Genomic DNA, 22,948 nt, shown 5'->3' with positions numbered 1-22,948 from the left:
TCACACGTCTCACAGCAACCTCTTAACTCTTGGGCTTACGCGATTCTCTTGCCTCAGCCTCCCGAGCAGCTGGGACTACAGGCGCCCGCCACAACGCCCGGCTATTCTTTTGTTGCAGTTTGGCCAGGGCTGGGTTTGAACCCGCCACCCTCGGCATATGGGGCTGGCTCCCTACTCACTGAGCCACAGGCGCCGACCCTTTTTTTTTTTTTTTTAAGAGTTTATTTATTTATTTATTTTGTGGTTTTTGGCCAGGGCTGGGTTTGAACCCACCACCTCCAGCATATGGGACCGGTGCCCTACTCCTTGAGCCACAGGCGCCACCCAGCAACCTCCAATTCTTAGGCTTAAGTGATTCTCTTGCCTCAGCCTCCCAAGTAACTGGGACTATAGGCACCTGCCTCAACACCTGACTATTTTTTGTTGTAGTTGTCATTATTTGGCAGGCCCGGTTTATGTGGCCAGTGCCCTAATCGCTGCGCTGCAAGCACCAAGCCCACATGGTGATTTTAAAAGTTGTGGTAGGAATGTCTTAGTTCAGGCTGCTATAACAAAATTCCAAAGACCATGTGTTTTATATATAACAGAAACTCATTTCTCACAGTTCTGGAGGTTGGACATCTGAGATCAAGGTACCAGCACAGTCAAGTTTTGAGGAGATGCTTCTCCCAGGTTGCAGGCTGCTATCCTCTCATTATATAGCCTCATGTGGCCAAAAGAGAGAGAGAAAGCTTTCTGGGGTCCTTTTTATAAGGGTACTAATCCCTTCTAGAACCCTCGTGAACTAATCATCTCCCAAAGGTCCCATCTCCTAATACCATCATATCGAGGGTTAGAATTTTGCTGTATGAAAATAGGATGAGGGTGGGGAAGGACATAAACATTTAGTCCATTGGTAGAAATATGGGTAATTTTTTTTTTTTTTTTTTTTTTTTTTTTGCAGTTTTTGGCTGGGGCTGGGTTTGAACCTGCCACCTCCAGCATATGGGGTCAGTGCCCTACTCCTTTGAGCCACAGGCACTGCCCAATTTTTTTTTTTTTTTTTAAGAGAATCTTGGGTGGCGCCTGTGGCTCAGCGGGTAGGGCACCGGCCCCATATGCCGAGGGTGGCGGGTTCAAACCCAGCCCTGGCCAAACTGCACCAAAAAAAAAATAGCCGGGCGTTCTGGCTGGCGCCTGTAGTCCCAGCTACTTGGGAGGCTGAGTCAAGAGAATCGCCTAAGCCCAAGGATTTGGAGGTTGCTGTGAGCTGTGTGACGCCACGGCACTCTACCGAGGGCGATCAGGTGAGACCATCTCTACAAAAAAAAAAAAGACAGAATCTTACTTTGTGGCCCTCGGTAGAATGCCGTGGCATCACAGTTCACAGCAACCTCCAGCTGTTGGGCTTATGTGATTCTCCCACCTCAGCCTCCCAAGTAGCTGGGACTACAGGCACCTGCCACAACACCCAGCTATTTTTTTTGTTGCAGTTTGGCCAGGGCTGCATTTGAACCTGCCACCCTCGGTATATGGGGCCAGTGCCCTACTCACTGAGCCACAGACGCCATTGCAATATGGGTAAATTTTTTTTTTTGTAGAGACAGAGTTTCACTTTATTGCCCTCGGTAGAGTGCCGTGGCGTCACACAGCTCACAGCAACCTCCAACTCCTGGGCTTAGGCGATTCTCCTGCCTCAGCCTCCCAAGCAGCTGGGACTACAGGCGCCTGCCACAACACCCGGCTATTTTTTTGTTGCAGTTTGGCCGGGGCTGGGTTTGAACCCGCCACCCTCGGCATATGGGGCTGGCGCCCTGCTCACTGAGCCACAGGCACCGCCCTGCAATATGGGTAAATTTTAATCTTTGAAGGAAAGGATAAGAAAGGTAATGGCAGAGCAAGAAGAATAAGATTGTTGTTTTGGCTTGGCGCCTGTGGCTGAAGCAGCTAAGGCGCCAACCACATACACCTGAGCTGGCGGGTTCGAATGCAGTCTGGGCCCACCAAACAACAATGACGGCTGCAACCAAAAAAATAGCCAGGCGTTGTGGCAGGCGCCTGTAATCCCAGCTACTTGGGAGGCGGAGGCAGGAGAATCGCTTGAGCCCAGGAGTTGGAGGTTGTTGTGAGTGTTGTAGAGTGCCACAGCACTCTACCCAGGGCAACAGCTTGAGACTCTGTCTCAAAAAAAAAAAGATTGGTGTTTTATCATTGCCATGTAACCTTGGTCAAGGTGCTTATCTGCTTTGTTTTTCCACCCTTCTCTTAGTGTCATCACACAGTGAGAAACTCTGCTATTCTTTGGAACAAAGTTTTGCTGCACAGCATTAATGACATTCTTATATAAAAAACACAAAAAGTGTTTCCTTCTCTTGGCATTAGAAGTGAAGACTGGGTAGGGTGCCAGCCCCATATGCCGGAGGTGGTCGGTTCAAACCCAGCCCTGGCCAAAAACCGCAAAAAAAAATAAAGAAAGAAGTGAAGACTAGTCAGACTTGTATTTTGGAGAGATTTTTGTGGAGGGATATAGCTGGCTTTGCTCTGCAGTTTGTATATGGGGCAGTTGTGGTTTGTATATCTCTGCTCATGATAAATTGCTGTGTCTTTTTTACTCCTGTTTTCTTTTGTCATGGTTATCTCCACAGGGATCCTCTTAGCTAAAGAAATGTTTCTTCCTACCTTCTTTATCACTTTTGTCTGCTATGGTCTTGTGGTCATGTTAACACTTGATTCGGTCCCCAAAAAGCAATTCAACTCTTTTGATTTTGCTCTCTTCTCTTCTCAGAGGCTCTACATGAGAATATATAGGCTGAACAGAGAACATTGAAGTGCCTCGGTGAATAGTGTATTCACGGTGCCTCTGTGAGAATGCTTGCAGGAAGGAGTATGAAGCCCAAAGGGAAATAAACTAGAGAGAGATTAGAGCCACAATGTAAAGAACTTTAAGGGCCAAGTTAAGAAGTTAGGACTTGCTCTGAACAGTGAATAACTACTGAAGGCTTTTGAAGAGGAGGAAGTGATTTGATCCACTATGGGTTTTAGGACTATAGCCCTAGTCACAGTGTATTTGATAGTAAAGACCAGGCTATTGGTTATTAAAGTGAACATTCCCAGGCTTCACCCAGAGATTCTGATTAAGTAGGTCTGAGAAGAGGCCTTGGAAACAGCATTTTTAATAAGGTCATAGAACCACTCATACTTTGAGAAACAATGGACCAGAAATTGAAGGAAAAAAATTAGTTGAGAGGCTGTCATACCAGTATAAAAGAACTAACTTGACAACAGGTACCAACAGTAAGAAATAGTTACTGTTTCCTAGAGATTTTTCTCAAAAATAATTTCTTAACTTTAGTTATTTTATATCAGTCCTAAGTTCTGTGTGTAACGTGAGCAAAGTGGAAAATCAGCAGGAATTAAAGTTAGATAGATTTTAATTAAAATGCTAAAACTAGGGCGGCGCCTATGGCTCAAGGAGTAGGATGCCGGCCCCATATACTGAAGGTGGTGGGTTCAAACCCGGCCCTGGTCAAAAACTGCAAATAATAATAATAATAATAATAAAACTAAAGGAACCATCCCTTTCTTTAGTTTATTTTCAAGTTAAGATACTCAAATCCTTCCGATACAATTTTTACTCTGTATCTATTTAATATATATAACACAAGTATAAAAGTAGAATCAGGCCTTATCTCTACTCTTAAACACGTAAGGATGAGAAGGGATAGAGATAAATATATGAACAACACAATGGATTGCAGCAGGTTTTTTAGGAATTATAAGGTTTGGAGTGAATAAAACCAAAGTCACACATTAATACAACTAAGCTTTCAGTTACTTTTCCCTTATTGAAGTTTTTTTTTTTTTTCCGAGACAGATTCTCAAGCTGTCACCCTAGGTGGAGTGCCCTGGTCTCATAGCTCACAGCAACCTCCAATTCTTGGGCTCAAGTGATCCTCTTGCCTTGGATTTTCTTTTTTTTCTTTCTTTTTTTTTGAGACAGATTCTCAAGCTGTCACCCTGGGTAGAGTGCCCTGGTGTCATAGTTCACAGCAACCTCCAACCTCCAACGTGGGCTCAAGCAATCCTCTTGCCTAAGTTTTTCATATTTAATAGAGACAGGGTCTCACTTTTGCTCAAGCAGGTCTTGAACTCATGAGCTCAAACAATCTACCCGCCTCGGCCTCCCTGAGTGCTAGGATTACAGGTGTGAGCTACTGTGCCTGGCTCATTATTGAAGATTATTTATTTATTTATTTATTTTATTTATTTATTTTTTTGTAGAGACAGAGTTTCACTTTATCGCCCTCATGAGCGTGCCGTGGCGTCACATAGCTCACAGCAACCTCCAACTCTTGGGCTTAAGCGATTCTCTTGCCTCAGCCTCCCATATATCTGAGACTACAGGCCACAATGCCACAATGCCTGGCTTTTTTTTTTGAGACAGAGCCTCAAGCTGATGCCCTGGGTAGAGTGCTGTGGCATCACAGCTCACAGTAATCTCCAACTCCTGTGCTCAAGCGATTCTCTTGCCTCCACCTCCCAAGTAGGTGGGACTACAGGCACCCGGCTATTTTTTGGTTGCAGCTGTCATTGTTGTTTGGCAGGTCCAGGCTGGATTCGAACCTGCCAGCTCAGGTGTATGTGGCTGGCACCTTAGCTGCTTTAGCCACAGGCGCTGAGCCTTTTTTTTTTTTTTTTTTTTTTAGAGATGGGGTCTCATGCTCAGGCTGGTCTGGAACTCCTGAGCTCAAGCAGTTCACCCATCTTTGCCTCCCTGTGTGCCAGGATTCCAGGCCTGAGCCACCGCACCCGGCCAGATGGAGAAGTATTTAGCCTCTCCTCAAGGGAGATGGAGATACCACAAATTGTCTGCTCAGGGGAGGCCTGGAGACAACCAGGTGTTGCAGCAAGGCACAGAAGGAACCCCAATTTAGATGTCAGGCAGATCTATCTTCAGAAACTACTGTAGACTAAGTGATCCCAAAGGCTTCTCAGAGGAGAGGCTACTAAAGCCAGGTGTGAAGAATAAGGTCAAAAGTACTCTAGCTGGCTGGCACAGATAAGAGGTGAAAGTGTGTTGGAGAAAGAGAAAGGTGTTCGCCGCTGGGTCATAGTTACTGAGGGGCCTTGTAAACCATGAAAAAGGCTCATTTTTTTTGGTGGGGGGAAGAGACAGGTTCTCTCTCTATTGCCCATGCTGGAGTTCAGTGCTGTGATAATAGTTCACTGAACTCTTGAACTTCTGTACTTAAACTGTCATCCTGCCTCAGCTTCCTGAGTAGCTAGGACTATAAGCACATGGACCAAGCTTAGCTATTTTTTTATTTTTTGTAGAGATTGGACTTTGATGTGTCGCTGAGGCTATTGTTTTTTTTTTTTTTGAGACAGAGCCTCAGCTGTCACCCTGGGTAGAGTGCCGTGGTGTCACAGCTCATAGCAACCTCAAACTGCTGGGCTCAAGCGATTCTCCTGCCTCCACCTTGCAAGTAGCTGGGACTACAGGTGCCCGTCATAATGCCCAGCTATTTTTTGGTTGCAGCCGTCATTGTTGTTTGGCAGGCTCAGGCTGGATTCGAACGTGCCAGCTCAGGTATATGTGGCTGGTGCCTTAGCCACTTGAGCCACAGGCCCCGAGCCAACTATTGATTTTTTTTTTTTTTTTTTTGTAGAGACAGAGTTTCACTTTATGGCCCTTGGTAGAGTGCCATGGCATCATACAGCTCACAGCAACCTCCAATTCCTGGGCTTAAGCGATTCTGTTGCCTCAGCCTCCTGAGTAGCTGGGAGTACAGGCACCCGCCACAACGCCCGACTATTTTTTGGTTGCAGGTTGCAGTTCAGCGGGGACCGGGTTTGAACCCGCCACCCTCAGTATATAAGGCTGGCACCTTACCGACTGAGCCACAGGCGCCGCCCACTATTGATTATTTTTAAGTGCGGAAGAAAGCCAGGGATTGACACCTAACTTACTGTGTCTCATCTATGAAGAGAATGGATTGGAGAAAAGAGTCAAGAATGGAAGCAAGGAAAACCAATCAGAATGCTAAGTGAGAGATAATGGATTATCATTAATAATAATTATAGCTACGGGCGGCGCCTATGGCTCAGTCGGTAAGGCGCCGGCCCCATATACCGAGGGTGGTGGGTTCAAACCCAGCCCCCGGCCGAACTGCAACAAAAAAATAGCCGGGCGTTGTGGCGGGCGCCTGTAGTCCCAGCTACTCGGGGGGCTGAGGCAAGAGAATCGCTTAAGCCCAGGAGTTGGAGGTTGCTGTGAGCTGTGTGATGCCATGGCACTCTACCGAGGGCCATAAAGTGAGACTCTGTCTCTACAAAAAAAATAATTATAGCTAGCACACCGCTTCCTAAATGCCCACTATTCTAAGCCCATTATACAAACCAGCTTCTTAAAATGTGTTCTTCAGTTAGCGCCCTATTTTATTCTCAGAAGTATCACAGTTTGGATGATAAATTATACAAAACTTTGAATCTGCCAATTAATATTTTCAGGCTGGGCATAGTGGCTTGCACCTGTAATCTCAGCATTTGAGGAGTTTGAAGCAGAGGGATCACTTGAACTCAGGTTAAAGTGAGCTACGATCATCACACCATGCACTTCAGCCTGGGTGAAAAAGCATACCTCTTCTCTAAAACATAAAAGACATTTTCAGAAGGGCTTTATTTTTTCTTTATTCTTTTTTGAGACAGAGTCGTACTTTGTTGCCCTAGGTAGAGTGCTGTGACATCATAGCTGACAGCAACCTCAAACTCTTGGGCTCCAGTGATTGATTCTCTTGTCTCGGCCTTCCAAGTAGCTGGGACTATAGGTACCCGCCACAACACCCGGCTATATTTTAGAGACAGGGTCTCACACTTGCTCGGGCTGGTCTCAAACCTATGAGTTCAGGCAGTCCGCCTGCCTCGGCCTCCCAGAGTGCTAGAATTACAGGTATGAGCCACCACACGGGGCCTAGAAGGGCTTTACAGTTGAAATGGTCAGTCTTACTTTTCTGCCCGTCAGTTTCAAACCATCCCATAAAGCCACTAAGCAAGACAACCACACAATATTAAAATAGGGAAAAACTGTGGAATCTTAGGTCCAAACTTCCTGAGCCTCTTCCTTTTTGTTCCCTTCTGTCCTGGCTCTGTCTCTTGGTTCTTAGTTGTCTGTAGGCAATTCTGTTTGTGTGTTTTTCCTATTGTCTTTTTTTCCCCTTTATTCCTTTCGTCTCTCCCTCTGTATGTGTCCCCTGTGGGTCTTTTCTCTTTCTCCTCTTTGCCTTCCTCATGCTGTCACACTCTCCTCTTTTCTTTTTTTTTGTAAAGACAGAGTCTCATGTACCGCCCTCGGGTAGAGTGCCGTGGCATCACACAGCTCACAGCAACCTCCAACTCCTGGACTTACGCGATTCTCTTGCCTCAGCCTCCCGAGCAGCTGGGACTACAGGCGCCCGCCACAACGCCCGGCTATTTTTTTTTTGTTGTTGCAGTTTGGCCGGGGCTGGGTTTGAACCCGCCACCCTCGGCATATGGGGCCGGCGCCCTACTCACTGAGCCACAGGCGCCGCCCCTATAAATTTTTATATAATAAACAGATCTGCTCTACATGGCAGCACCTGAGCTGCAAGTTGAAGGAGAAAGAATGAGAGAAATTAGGATGAGTGAAAAGAGGAGAGTGTGGGGCGGCGCCTGTGGCTCAGTGAGCGGGGCGCCGACCCCATATGCCAAGGGTGGCGGGTTCAAACCCAGCCCCGGCCAAACTGCAACAACAAAAAAAATAGCCGGGCGTTGTGGCGGGCGCCTGTAGTCCCAGCTGCTCGGGAGGCTGAGGCAAGAGAATCGCGTAAGCCCAGGAGTTAGAGGTTGCTGTGAGCCGTGTGACGCCACGACACTCTACCCGAGGGCGGTACAGTGAGACTCTGTCTCTACAAAAAAAAAAAAAAATTTATGGCAGCACCTGTGGCTCAGTAGAGTGCCGGCCCCATATACTGAGGGTGGTGGGTTCGAACCCGGCCCTGGCCAAACTGCAACAACAAAAAGTAAATAAAAGTCTTAAAAAAAAATTATATTGACCATTTCTATTTAAAACTAAGACTCCCAGAACCAGTGTACTAATTCCAAAATGTTCCTAGATGATCATTACAAAATAGTTTAAACCCTTTTATATTTGATAGTGTTTCCTGCATTCACGTCTCTGAAGGAAATTTACCTAGTACCTCATTCATCTAACTGGTTTCTCCCATCCCCAAGCCTTCCCTTCCCACTCTACTCTACTACTCCCTCACTGCCTTCTGTACCTCACAGCTGTCCCCAGCTCCTGAACTGGACAGTGTCTAAATCATACCAGGACCAAGCGCAGTGGCTCATGCCTGTAATACTAGCACTCTGGGAAGCACAGGCAAGTGGATTGCTTAAGACCAGCCTGAGCCAGAGCGAGACCCCATCTCTAAAAATAGCCAGGTGTTGTGGTAGGCACCTGTAGTTCCAGCTACTCGGGAGGCTGAGGCAAGGGAATTGCTTAAGCCTAAGAGTTTGAGGTTGCTGTGAACTATCACACCATGGCACCAAGGGTGACAAAGTGAGACTCTGTCTCAAAAAAAAATTATACCAGGTTACATCTGTTTTCTCCCATCCCTCCACAATGTTTGTGGAATGTTTACTTCCTATTTTACCTTTCCTATAGATTTTGATTTGAAGCTTATTGTTTTGCCCTGAAGCTTTTTTTTTTTTTTTTTTGAGACAGAGTATCACTATGTTGCCCTCGGTAGAGTGCTATGGCATCACAGCTCACAGCAACATCAAACTCTTGGGCTCAGGCGATTCTCTTGCCTCAGCCTCCCAAGTAACTGGGACTACAGGTGCCTGTCACAACACTCAGCTATTTTTTGTTGTGATTGTTGTTTAGCTGGCCCAGGCCGGGTTTGAACCCACCAGCCTCAGGGCATGTGGCTGGTACTGTAACACCGTGCTATGGGCACTGAGCCACTATGAAGCTTATTTTTAAGATGCTCTTACTTTTACATATGAGGGTGCTTCTTTAAGCCTGGCTCCAAATAAGAGGGTACCAGAAAAGCTCTCCTCTAAGCAAGAGGCTTCCCATAGTAAAGGAGTGTTCCTTTGTGCTCATCCTTCCTATAATTACCAGGGAGCTTGCAAAGGAGAAAAGACGTGACTGACCCAGAGAGTGGTATTTATAAATAGTATTCCAGCCCCCTCCTTTAGAGCTTGTCCACCTAATCCTCCTCTCTTAAGATTGAAAGTGATTTGACCTTTGAATCTTAAAACTCAGGCTCTTTTTCTCTGGAAAATCTGGTTAGCAAAAGACTGTTAAAACACAAAAGTGTTGGCGGCGCCTGTGGCTCAGTGAGTAGGGCACCGGCCCCATATGCCGAGGGTGGCAGGTTCAAACCCAGCCCCGGCCAAACTGCAACAACAACAAAAAAAAATAGCCAGACGTTGTGGCCGGCGCCTGTAGTCCCAGCCGCTCGGGAGGCTGAGGCAAGAGAATCGCGTAAACCCAAGAGTTGCTGTGAGCTGTGTGACGCCACGGCACCCTACCCGAGGGCGGTACAGTGAGACTCTGTCTCTACAAAAAAAAAAAAAAAAACACAAAAGTGTTTTCAGCCAGATGATGACCAGTTGTCAAAGTTTGCCTTTCAGTTCTATCATTTTTAGTTAAATGTTTCCTTTTTTGAGGGCCAGCTTTTCTGTTATTTTAAGACAACTACTTTAATAATTTGGGGGTTTTTTTTGAGACAGACTCTCACTGTGTCGCCCTGGGTAGAGTCCTATAGTGTCGTAGTTCACAGTAACTTCAAACCTTTGGGCTTTAGCAATCCTCTTGCCTCAGCCTCCTTAGTAGCTGGAACAGGTGTCCATCACAATACCTGGCTTGTTTTTTCTATTTTTAGTAGAGATGGGTCTCACTCTTGCTTAGGCTGGTCTTGAACTCCTGAGCTCAAGCAAACTACCCACCTTTGCCTCCCAGAGTGCAGAGGTGTGAGCCACTAGGCCTGGCCTTAGTAATCTTTTTATTTGTTTTTACGAATAACCTATTGTGGTTTTGCATTTTTATGATTTATAAAGCTTTTCCCCAATGCCTGCATCTCTACCATGAACTCTTAGCTTCCTTTTCACCCCTAAAATTACAGAACTTAGTAGAGTTTAAGTAGCCTCACTCCAGCATTCTTGGATGGAACTTTTTCTATTTCTATAATTTAATATTATTGAGGACAAAATCTTTTTAATTTATTAATTTATTTATTTTAATTTTTTTTAGAGACAGAGTCTCACTTTTGTCACCCTCGGTAGAGTACTTGTTGCATCACAGCTCACAGCAACCTCAAACTCTTGGGCTTAAGTGGTTCTCTTGCCTCAGCCTCCTGAGTAGCTGGGACTACAGGGGCCCGCCACAACACCTGGCTATTTTTTTGTTGCAGTTTGGCCAGGGCCGGGTTTGAACCCACCACCCTCAGTATATGGGGCTGGCACCCTACCCACTGAGCCACAGGCACCACCCTTAATTTATTTTTTTAATTGTTGAGGATTTATTAAGGGTACAAAGAACCAGGTTACACTGATTGCATTTGTTAGGTAAAGCCCCTCTTAGAACTGTGTCCTGCCTCAAAGAGATAGGTCACACACCGTGATGCCCCACCCCCTCCCTCCATCACTCTCTCAGCTCCCCCACCCCCCAACATGTACTAGGTCAGAATTGAGTATGCTGGATCTTTTATTTATTTATTTATTTATTATTTTTATTAGATCATAGCTGTGCACATTAATGTGATCATGGGGCACCATACCCTGGTTTCATAGACCGTTTGACACATTTTCATCACACTGATTAACATAGCCTTCCTGGCATTTTTTTTACACTGGATCTTGTTTCTCCATTCTTACAACGCTTTACTAAGAAGAATGTGTTCCAACTCCATCCAGGTTAATACAAAAGATGTAAAGTCTCCATCTTTTTTAGTGGCTGAACAGTATTCCATGATATGCATATACCACAGCTTGTTAATCCATTCCTGGATTTGTGGGCATTTAGGTTGTTTTCACAGTTTGGCAATTGTAAATTAAGCTGCAATAAACAGTCTAGTGCATTTTATGTCCTTACGATAAAATGATTTTTTTTTTCTTCTGGGTAGATGCTTAGTAATGGGATTGCAGGATCAAATGGAAGATCTAGTTGGAGTTCTTTGAGGATTCTCCATAATTCCTTCCAAAAAGGTTGTATCAGTTTGCAGTCCCACCAGCAGTGTAAAAGTGTTCCTTTCTCTCCACATCCATGCTAGCATCTGCAGCTTTGAGATTTTTGTGATGTGGGCCGTTCTCACTGGCGTTAGGTGGTATCTTAGGGTAGTTTTGATTTGCATTTCTCTGATAATTAGGGATACTGAGCATTTTTTCATGGTTTGTCAGTCATTTGTCTATCTTCTTTAGAGAAGGTTCTATTCATCTCTCTTGCTCATTGATATAAGGGATTGTTGGCTTTTTTTATGTTGATTAATTTGAGTTCTCTGTAGTTCTCAAGCTTTTGTCCGATTCATAATATGCAAATATCTTTTCCCATTCTGATGATTGTCTATTTGCTTTGGTTGTTGTCTCTTTAGCTATACAGAAGCTGTTCAATTTAATTGAGTCCTATTTATTTTTGTTGTTGTTGCAATTGCCACTGAAGTCTTCTTCATAAAGTCTGTCCCCAGATTTTTTATTTATTTATTTTTTTGAGAGAGTCTTACTATGTTGCCGTCGGTAGAGTACTGTGGTGTCGTCACAGCTCACAGCAACCTCTAATTCTTTGGCTTTAGCAATTCTCTTGCCTCAACCTCCCAAGTACCTGGGACTATAGGCGCCCACCACAACGCCCAGCTATTTTTTTGTTACAGTTGTCATTGTTGTTTAGCTGGCCTGGGCTGGGTTAGAACCTGCCAGCCTCGGTGCATGTGGCCGGTGCTGTAACCACTATGCTATGGACGCTGAGCCTTTCTCCAAATCTTAAAAGTCTTATTAGGACTATAAAATAAAGTACATGATAGAGACACTGATAGATAATATTCTGGATTAAGATAAACGCAGGGAATGTATAATTGTTGAAACAACCAAATATGTTTTTATAAAATACATTTTCTTTCTTTTTTTTTTTTTTTTTTTTGTAGAGACAGAGTGTCACTTTATGGCCCTCGGTAGAGTGCCATGGCCTCACACAGTTCACAGCAACCTCCAACTCCTGGGCTTAAGCGATTCTCTTGCCTCAGCCTCCCGAGTAGCTGGGACTACAGGCGCCCACCACAACGCCCGGCTTTTTTTTTTTTCTTTTTTTAATTAAGACAAAGTCTCACTTTGTCACCCTTGGTAGAGTGCTGTAGCGTCGTAGCTCACAGCAACCTCCAACTCTTGGGCTCAAGGGATTCTTTTGCCTCAACCTCCCTAGTAGCTGGGACTATAGGCATCTACCACAACACCTGGCTATTTTGTTGTTGTTGTTGTTGTTTAGCAGGCCCCAGCCTGGGTTCAAACCCACCAGCCCCAGAGCATGTGGCTGGCACCCTAACCACTGAGCTAACGGTGTCCAGCCTATGAAATATATTTTCCAAAGAGAATCAGTTAAGTCTCCTTAACCTGATTATTTATAAAGAGAAGAGATGCTTGTGTTATGGAGATCAACTGTGTATTTTTAGCTACTTTTCTCCCTTGCTAAATAGAGTAATCTTAAAATTCACTGTCGGGCAGCGCCTGTGGCTCAGTCGGTAAGGCGCCGGCCCCATATACCGAGGGTGGCGGGTTCAAACCCGGCCCCAGCTAAACTGCAACCAAAAAATAGCTGGGCGTTGTGGCGGGCGCCTGTAGTCCCAGCTACTCGGGAGGCTGAGGCAAGAGAATCGCTGAAGCCCAGGAGTTGGAGGTTGCTGTGTGAGGCCACGGCACTCTACCGAGGGCCATAAAGTGAGACTCTGTCTCTACAAAAAAAAAAAAAAAATTCACTGTCTACTAAATATCAGATAGAAGACTCTAATTTAAAACTTTCTTCTTTTCATGACTTCATACATGCAGAGTCCTGGTCCTAGACTTTTCTTTGTTGGCCTGGGCCAGTAGCAGTAGTGCTTTTTCTGGAAGCTAAGTCTGATGCAGAGCATCTTTGTACAGGGACCCTTTCTTTTTTTTTTTTTTTTTTTTGAGATCTGTGTCTTCTGAAAACTTTGAGCTTAGATGTCTGGGACACTTCAGTTTAGATCTGAGCTCAGAGTGGATTGATAGAGCAAGTAGTATCTGTGGACTTCCTTCTCCATTTGGGGAAGCTTTCTCTTTTTTTTTTTTTTTAATTTTTTTTTTTGTAGAGACAGAGTTTCACTTTATGGCCCTCGGTAGAGTGCCGTGGCCTCACACAGCTCACAGCAACCTCCAACTCCTGGGCTTCAGCGATTCTCTTGCCTCAGCCTCCCAAGTAGCTGGGACTATAGGCGCCCGCCACAACGCCCGGCTATTTTTTTTTTTTGGTTGCAGTTTGGCCGGGACCGGGCCTGAACCCACCACCCTCGGCATATGGGGCCGGCGCCCTACCGACTGAGCCACAGGCGCCGCCCGGGAAGCTTTCTCTTAATATACAGAGACCTCAGGATGATTGAGCATATTTATAGTAATTAGAATTATAAGATGTGGCCTAAGCAAGTAATGTATACTTTGACTTGCTTTTAAATTTGGTTGCAAAAGAAAAAAAGTTAGAGTTTGAAAATATGAAGCATAGCCCGGCATTGTGGCAGGCACCTGTAGTCCCAGCTACTTGGGAGGCTGAGGCAAGAAGATCGCCTAAGCCCAGGCAGGAGTTGGAGGTTGCTGTGAGCTGTGTAACTCTTTTTTTTTTTTTTTTTTTGTGGTTTTTGGCCGGGGCTGGGTTTGAACCCACCACCTCCGGCATATGGGACCAGCGCCCTACTCCTTGAGCCACAGGCACCACCCCAAGCTGTGTAACTCTTAAGTGAGACTCTGTTTCTACAAAAAGAAGGAAGAAAGGAAGGGGAGAAGGAAAGGAAATGGAAAGGGAAGGGAAAGGTAAAGTAAGGAAAGGAAAAGCAAAGAAGGGCTTTAAATGTGTGTAGGGAGGCACTCATTGCTCAGTAGGTAGGGCACCGGCCACATACACGCAGGCTGGCAGGTTCGAACCCGGCCTGGGCCAGCTAAACATTGAAAAGTGCAAGAAAAAAATAGCCAGGCGTTGTGACGGGCACCTGTAGTCCCCGTATACCGAGGGTGGAGGGTTCAAACCCAGCCTCGGCTGAACTGCAACCAAAAAATAGCCGGGCGTTGTGGCGGGCGCCTGTAGTCCCAGCTACTCGGGAGGCTGAGGCAAGAGAATTGCTTAAGGCCAGGAGTTAGAGGTTGCTGTGAGCTGTGTGAGGCCACGGCACTCTACCGAGGGCCATAAAGTGACACTCTGTCTCTACAAAAAAAAAATAAATAAATAAATAAATTTAGTCTTTGTTTTTATTAAAGTTATTTGCATCCATCATTTAAATAATCAAAGTTCACTCAGTTTCTAATGAAGAACAACACTCCCTGTCCTCCCACTCCTGTTTTCTACTTCCCCAGGAATATAATTTTCAATTCCTTTTACTCCCAAAGTATTGGGATTAGAGGTGTGAGCCACTGTACCCAGCCCTTAAATTAATTTATTGGTGACATCTTTCCTTCAGTTTTCCCTGTTCTTTTTTCTGTTTCTTCTTGCCCTGTCCCAAAGTTGAATCTGTTCTGTCTTCCTAAAACTCCTGTTAGCAAGACATTGGACCTCTTAGACTGTTTTTCTGATCTTATATCTTTACCCTTTTATTTTCTATACTTACTTTTTCTTTCTTAGAGCTTTCTTCAACTTTGTCTTCCACTCCTTGCATTGAGTTACTTGGTTCTGCTGTCAAAACGTGTCTTTCTAGAGTTCGTTTTTATTCTCTGAAGTTCTTTAAATTGATATTATTGTCTCATTATCGTATCTAACAGTACAGAAACTAGAAAATATAAATAGAATAAGAAGGCATTTTCTGACTAAAGATATTATCAATTGACCAGCCCAGTAGCTGTAACCTCAAACCAGAGAAAATCACCTAAAATATACAACATTTAATTGTATAAATATTTAGTGTCTGTAGAGGTCATGTCATGTATCTTTTAAAATGCTCCTTTTTTAAAGTTTATATCTTTGTCTATAGTCTCTTTTTTCTCTGTTTTGATCTATATTTCATGGTAAATGCTTTCTTGAACTTTGGTGGTACTTTGGCTATCTTCTCATGTTTAAAAGTGGTGCACTAAAAGCTATTTGAGAGTCCTGCACTTGTGGGTAAAGTTTATAGTCTATGATCTTCGTTGTAGAGTGAACTGCATGAGGCATTTTCTTGAAGTACCCCTGATATTTGCTTCTTTGCATTTTTCATCTTAGTTGATAAGATTCTGTTGGTAAACTTTAAATCTTGCTCTATTCATTTTCTATCCCTTACTTGAAATTTCTAGATGTGTGCAGGCTTTGGGGGGTGGTGTTTGTGTGGGGTTTTGTTTTGTTTTGTTTTGTTTTTTGGCATAGGTTCTCACTCTGTCACTCTGACTTGATTGCAGTGGCATCATTGCTTAGTGTGGCCTAAAACTCCTGGGCTCAAGAGGTCCTCTTGCCTCAGCCTCCCAGGTAGCTGGGGCTATAGGTGTACACTACCACATTCAGCTATGGATTCTTACACTGTAGATAAAAATATCTTCTATATGTCTCTGCTACTTTCTTTAAATGTCTTTTAGATACTCATGCACATTCTTGCGTGCTTTCATGGTACTGAATTTGGTAGACTTGCTTAAAAGTAAATAAGAGTTGAGTTGGCAGGAGCAAACATGAAACACCCAGAGTACTAAATAGGAGTCACTTTCAGTGCCTTATTTTTCCTTAATCACATTTGATCAGAAATTGGATGAACCTTCGGGATGCCGAGACAGGGAAGATACTCTGGCAAGGAACAGATGACCTGTCTGTACCTGGTGTGGAGCATGAAGGTACTTCTCAGCCTTTTGACGGCACAGGGCTATGACCAATGTCAGAACAAGAGCCTGGGCAGCAGAGGGCTAGGTTAACACATACCTAGTAGGTGGGTAAGCCCCTGAAGACACAGCATGTTAATCCACATATTGTTGACATTTTTAGTTACTTTATTACATTTCTCCAACTTCCCAAAACCTATTTTGTGCTGAAATTTTTATATTAGAATATATCCAAAGATAATAAAACAAAAATTTCTTTTTATCCAAAAGAAAATGTTATTTATTTATTTATTTTGAGACAGACTCTCTATTGCCCTGGGTAGAGTGTCATGGCATCAAAGCTCACAGCAACCTCAAAGTCTTGGACTTGAGCAGTCCTCCTGCCTCAGCCTCCCGAGTAGCTGGACTGTAGGCATCCGCCATAATACCCAGCTAGTTTTTCTGTTTTCAGTAGAAACAGGCTCTCACTCTTGCTCAGGCTGATCTTGAACTCCTGAGCTCAAGTGATCCACCCACCTCAGCCTCCCAGAGTGCTAGGATTACAGGTATGAGCCACCATGCTCAGCGGAAGTTTTCATTTTTATCTCTCTGAGGTAAAGGGAATAGTATGGTGTTAAAACCAATAGAACAGAGTAGAGAGAAGATACTCAGGTAGCCCCTTCCTGATGAGAATGCCTAGGTAAGGCACTTAAATGTACTGAATCTGGTATTTCTTGAAGATCATTCAGATACTGTTGGCCTATTGGAGACCTCTGCCTTCAGTTAAAGCATTTAATGCAGTTACTAAGGCATTGTCTGAAATGTAATAAATAGGACATGTTCTCTAAATCAGCTACAAGAAGCTCCCCAAAGCTTGAAGCATAATAGTCATGTGGTTTTCATTTAGAATGGCTTCAATATTTATTTTTCTTTTATCAGCCCGTGTTCCCAAGAAAATCCTCAAGTGCAAGGCAGTGTCTCGAGAATTGAACTTTTCTTCAGCAGAGCAAATGGAAAAATTCCGCCTGGAACAAAAAGTTTACTTCAAAGGGCAATGCCTGGAAGGTATTCTGCTGCCTACATGCCTGAAATCAGGGCTTAAGGTGACAGGGACAAAAGCCAAGACCCAGTGAAGTAAAGCAGTGCTTTGATAACATTCATTTTACAACTCAGTTTGTGGTAAGATTCCTACACTCTGCAAGATTGGGGACCCCCAGTGAAAACAAACCAAAATAAAGCTGGCAACTACCAGAAGCTTCGAGGTCCCTGACACACGGACCCCAGGTGACAGTGCCTTGTTTGGCGCTGACATGGTATTGTGATGTGGAGGACCTGCTGTGAGCAGGGCCCAGTACAGTGCTTTACATACAGTATCATACAGATTTGACTGGCAAGGCCACTCTGCCCTGGCTTCTCACCATGCAGTGTAAAAGGGCACATAAGCACCTTAGAGCTAAATTCAAATGAAAAATAAAAAGTCTACTTCTATTTAATAGTTCACATTCAGCCTACCTCTAAGAAAATGCTGCTTATACTGTATCCTGCTCACTGGTCCCAATCCTTTAGCCCCAAAGCATAAGAAGCAAACCTCTGGTGTGGTTCAGAAGACAGCCTAAAGAGGCTCCCTGTCCTTTTTATATACTCTCATCTGGGAAGTTTTTCATAACTTCCTCTGGTGGTTCCCAGGGTAGGAAAAGGTTCACTCTAAAGGAGGGGGACAAAGAGGCCTTTAACATTATACTGGGTCCCCTGCTCACCCCGGCTTTTCCTTCTTCCTTCAGAATGGTTCTTCGAGTTTGGCTTTGTGATCCCTAACTCCACAAATACCTGGCAGTCCTTGATAGAGGCAGCACCCGAGTCCCAGATGATGCCAGCAAGCGTCTTAACGTGAGTGAGCAGGTCTCAGGAAATTATGAAGTGTGTCTAGAAGCAGGCGTTCCAGTCAGGTGGGACTCTTGGTGCTGTTAAGTGGGCAGGGAACTAGGTTGAGAAATAAGGGTAAAAGAGTATCCAGGGGTATCTTAGTTTACAGGTTACTAACCTTTGTCATATGTAAAAGACAGCATGGGCTTGGCGCCTATAGCTCAGCAGCTAGGCCACCAGCCACATATACTGGAGCTGACAGATTTGAATCCAGCCTAGGCCTGCCAAATAATAACAACTACAACCAAAACATAGCCAGGCCTTGTGGCAGGTGCCTGTGGTCCCAGCTACTAGGGAGGCTGAGGCAAGAGAATCACTTAAGCCCAAGGGTTTAAGTTGCTGTGAGCTGTAACGCCATGGCACTCTACCCAGGGTGACAGCTTGAGATTCTGTCTCTAAAAAAGAAAGAAAGAAAAAAAGAAAAAGACAGCGTAATAGAGTAGAAAGAAAAAAAAATAGCTTAGACCAGGTTTTAAATTCCTAATTCACCCTGACTGCCTGTGTAATCTTGGACAATAATATACAGGTGGACATAAAGTTCATGTGCAGTTTAAAATAATGTACAATTTTAAATTACACACGAACTTTATGGCCACCCTGTATATACTTTTTCTCTCTGAGCCTTGCTCTTTCACTTTAGACATAGAATTAATATTTGTGTCTCATAGAGATGTGATGAAGGTAAAATGGGATGATATGAAAGAAGACTGATGTACAATATATGTTAACTTGCTCCCTTTCCTGATTGCCATACTCCTGGTATCTTTGTACTTTGCTTGGATCACCATTAACAGAATCTGGCAAAGTCATTATTCTGTTTCAGAGGATAATACTTACAGATTTGTCAGAAAATAGCTCACCATTTTAATAGCTTTGCTTCCTTCTCAAAAAACAATCAGGGGTGGTACCTGTGGCTCAGTGAGTAGGGCACCGGTCCCATATACCAGAGGTAGTGGGTTCAAACCCAACCCGGGCCAAAAACTGCAAAAAAAAAAAAAAAAAACAATCAGGTTGAAAAAAAAAGTCAACTTGTTTTTATACAAAAACACTATCAGTAACTTCCCACCTTCTATTTTCTCTTGAGAAAAGATGTTAGTCTCTTGAATGTTGTAGTAATAGTGCCTTCTAAGAGTTAGTCTGACAGAATTGTGTAATATTGGATCATCTCTTTCAGGAGGTCCTTTATGAAAGCCGCATCAAACTTATGAACTAAAGGTTATTTACATTTTAAGGTTTTTTGTTTTGTCCTATTTTTTTATTTTATTTTATTTTTTTTACGACAGAGTCTCACTCTATTGCCCTGTGTAGAGTGCAGTGAAATCATAGCTCACAGCAAACTCAAAACTCTTGGGCTCAAGTGATCCTCTTGCCTCAGCTTCCCAAGTACCTGGGACTACAGGCACCTGCCACAATGCCTGGCTATTTTTGTTTTGTCTTTTTGTGTTTTTGTTTTGTTTTGTTTTGAGACAGAGCCTCAAGCTGCCACCCTGGGTAGAGTGCCATGGCATCATGGGTCACGGCAACCTCCAACTCCTGGGCTCAAGCGATTCTCCTGCCTCCACCTCCCAAGTAGCTGGGACTACAGGCACCCACCACAATGCCCAGCTATTTTTTGGTTGCAGCCGTTGTTGTTTGGCAGGCCTGGGCTGGATTTGAACCCGCCAGCTCAGGTGTATGTGGCCGACACCTTATCCGCTTGAGCCACAGGCACCGAGCCTCTTTTTGTTTTTTTGATTTTTGATGTTGTTGTTGTTACAGTTTGGCCAGGGCCAGGTTTGAACCTGCCACACTCCATATATGGGGCCGATGCCCTATCCACTGAGCCACAGTGGCCGCCCTTTTTTTTTTTTTTTTTAAGAGACATAGTCTTCAAGAGATCCTCCTGCCTCAACCTCCCAAGTAACTGGAACTACAGGTGTACACCACCACATCCAGCTCTACTTTTTAAGTTTTTCATAGTTATTTTTTTCTTCAATAGATTTTTTTTTCTTTTCTTTTTCTTTTTTTTTTTTTTTTTGTGGTTTTTGGCCTGGGCTGGGTTTGAACCCGCCACCTCCGGCATATGGGACCAGCGCCCTACTCCTTGAGCCATAGGCGCCGCCCCTTCTTTTTCTTTTTTTTTTTTTGAGACAGAGTCTCACTATGTCGCCCTCGGTAGAGTGCCTAAGTGATTCTCTTGCCTCAGCCTCCCAAGAAGCTAGGACTACAGGTGCCCGCCACAATATCCAACTATTTTTTGGTTGCAGTTGTCATTGTTTAGCAGGCCTGGGCCTGGCTCAAACCCTCCACCTTTGGTGTATGTGGCTGGCACCCTACTCATTGAGCTATGGGCACCGAGCCTCTTCATTAGATTTTTAATTATAATAATATCTGTTTTTATGTCTGTCAGCCAGTTAGTTTTTTTTTTTGTTGTTGTTGTTGTTGTTGTTGTTTTTTTGAGACAGACTCCCACCCTGTTGTCCAGGCTAAAGTACCATGGTATCTTAGCTCACAGGCACCTCAAACTCTTTGTCTTGAGCACTCCTTCTGCCTCAGCCTCTCAAGTATTTGGGACTATACCATGTCCAGCTGTTTCTGTTTTTGGTAGGGATAGGGTCTCACGCTTGCTCAGGCTTGTCTTAAACTCCTGAGCTTAAACAATCCACCTGCCTAAGCCTCCCGGAGTGCTAGGATTATAGGTATGAGGCACTGTGCCCGGCCAGCTGGTTACATTTTGAGTACCCTATTTCCCTTTTTATAATTAATTTTCAGCAGAAATGCATCTACTGGTTGTTAATTACCCTTGGAAAGTTAGTGTAGGAGGACATTTTTTAATTATTATTATTATTTTTTTTTTTTAGAGACAGAGTCTTACTTTATCGCCCTCAGTAGAGTGCCAGGGCATCACAGCTCACAGCAACCTCCAACTCCTAGGCTTAGGCAACTATTTTTTTTGTTGCGGTTTGGCTGGGCCGGGTTTTAACCTGCCACTCTTGGTATATGGGGCCGGTGCCCTACCCACTGAGCCACAGGCACTGCCCAGGAGGGTATTTTTTCAGATTTTATTAACCTTCATTTGACTTCTTGGCCAGGCCCCTGATTTCTTTCAGGCACTAAAATCATTAGGTCTATGATAACATCTTTAGGTTAAGGCATGTCTCACTTTTTATAGCCTCAGAAAACAATACAAGTTCTCCTTGACTTACAGTGGGGTCACATCCTGACAAATCCATCATAAGTGGGAAAATATTATACATCAAAATGTCTTTAGTATCCCAATAAACCCATCATAAAATTGAAAGATAGGAAGTCAATGCATCATAACTAGGAGACTGTCTGTATTTAACTTTTTAGAACTCCCAAAAACAGTTTTCTTGAACTCCACTCAATAGTGACTCAGTAAGGTCATTGTCTCTCCCATTTTACAAATGGAAGCACTGAGATGCTCACTAAGGAAAATGAAATTCCACCTTCACAACACATATGCATCATTTAGGGTTCTTTAGTTGGGAGTCACAGAAATAGGCTATGGCTGATACAACAGAGTTGAATAAAGAGGTGGGCTGCGGCATCTTGGAAGCTGTAGGGGGCTCGAATCCATGGATAGCTTCCTCAAGAAACAAGGAACAACAAGCAACCGTAGGAAGGATCCTCCTACTCAGAGCAGAGAGGATGCTTGGCCCACATTCCATCTTTACTTACCTTTTTTCCAGGTGAGGGAGGAACCACTCAATTGACACATGGACTGGAAGAAGGTGGTTCCCTAAATGAAGAGCAGAGTCCTCTTACCCAAAAGCATGGGAAAAAATTCAGGGCAGGCCAAACCCCAGCTGTCTACTATAGTAGTTATTGTAGGGAAAGATACTAACCCTGAGGTCTGCAGGCTTCTGTGTGTAAACCACCCAAAGGGTTCACAAATGCCATATTGGAGTCAGTCAGATCTATAAGCGCCTTGTGTGCAGAGCACTCTACTAAGGGCTTTAGAGTATACCAAGGAGTGGACACATGTTCTCACTTCTGATTTCTGAGCTTGACAGGGACAAACCTAATCACATAAGTTAAACATCATGGTAGACTTCTCACCATATGGACAAGGATTTTAATGTCCCAAAGTTTGGGCTCTAGGTAGATACATGCCCATGGGCCCAGTGAACCAGATAGAAACTGCTTTGTGGACATGAAATCTTGTGCCCAACATGCTTACCTTCTCTCTTTTGCCCTCTTTTGTTTCTCTCATTACTTACAGTGGGAACGTAATCATAGAAACGAAATTTTTTGACGACGATCTTCTTGTAAGCACATCCAAAGTGAGACTTTTCTATGTTTGAGAGAAGAATGTGTGTGCATTTCAAGAATTTGGGTTTTTTGGAGGGAGGAGGAAACTGTTTACTTTTTTCCCTCCACTTTTGATTTTTGGAGACTTCCACCCCTCATTCCCTCTTTGGCAGAACCCACATGCAGCCACCAGGGGACCAGCTCTGTGGTAGGTAAACAGATGGCTTTTTTTTTCTAAGCTGCCATCTTTCACTGACCAGACTAAATTCCCAGCCCCAGACTAAGGCAGGGGACATGCTTTGACTCCTTCCTAGTGTAAACACAAGGGAACAAACATACCAAGAGCCAATACTGAACCTGTCACCTTCCCTTTCTACTCCTTGAGCCCTGCAGGTTACACAGCTTCCTTTGGCCCCTGGTTTTGGCAAAATTAATGGTCCTGACCCCATGTTTAGTTTTTTCCTACCATTTCTATTTCATATATTCCCAAATTTAACTTGTAAAATAGACTATGATATTATTATTATTATGTAATGTAATTAAAATATATGAATTAAAATATTCCTACAGTCTTTAGCATGGCACTGTTTTCATCTCTTCTTTCTCTGGAACATGAACCTGACTGCATGATGGGAAGAAAGACATTTGTCTTGGGTGGCACATATGGCTCAGTGGGGTAGGGTGCTGGCCCCATATACCCAGGGGAGGTGGGTTCAAACCCAGCCCCAGCCAAACTGGAACAAAAAAATAGCCAGGCGTTGTGGCAGGCACCTGTAGTCCCAGCTACTCGGGAGGCTGAGGCAAA

At 44.1% G+C, this 22,948-nt stretch overlaps 1 protein-coding gene across 1 annotated transcript in view; it reads left to right on the top strand.

The window, feature by feature from the left end:
- Nucleotides 1-22,727, top strand: part of PDE6D (phosphodiesterase 6D) — a 76,200-nt gene extending 53,473 nt beyond the window's left edge. Inside the window, exons 2-5 of the mRNA XM_053598167.1 lie at nt 15,914-16,002; nt 16,906-17,031; nt 17,748-17,853; nt 22,115-22,727. Of these exons, the coding sequence (XP_053454142.1) occupies nt 15,914-16,002; nt 16,906-17,031; nt 17,748-17,853; nt 22,115-22,196 (403 nt within the window). The 3' untranslated portion in view covers nt 22,197-22,727. The remainder of the gene's footprint in view (nt 1-15,913; nt 16,003-16,905; nt 17,032-17,747; nt 17,854-22,114) is intronic.
- Nucleotides 22,728-22,948: the final 221 nt, after the last annotated feature.

This window comes from Nycticebus coucang, chromosome 7 (assembly GCF_027406575.1).
Source record: "Nycticebus coucang isolate mNycCou1 chromosome 7, mNycCou1.pri, whole genome shotgun sequence".
Classification (NCBI taxonomy): domain Eukaryota; kingdom Metazoa; phylum Chordata; class Mammalia; order Primates; family Lorisidae; genus Nycticebus; species Nycticebus coucang.
The sequence above is the reverse complement of the archived record's forward strand: the minus strand, read 5'-3'. Positions and strand labels throughout refer to the sequence as shown.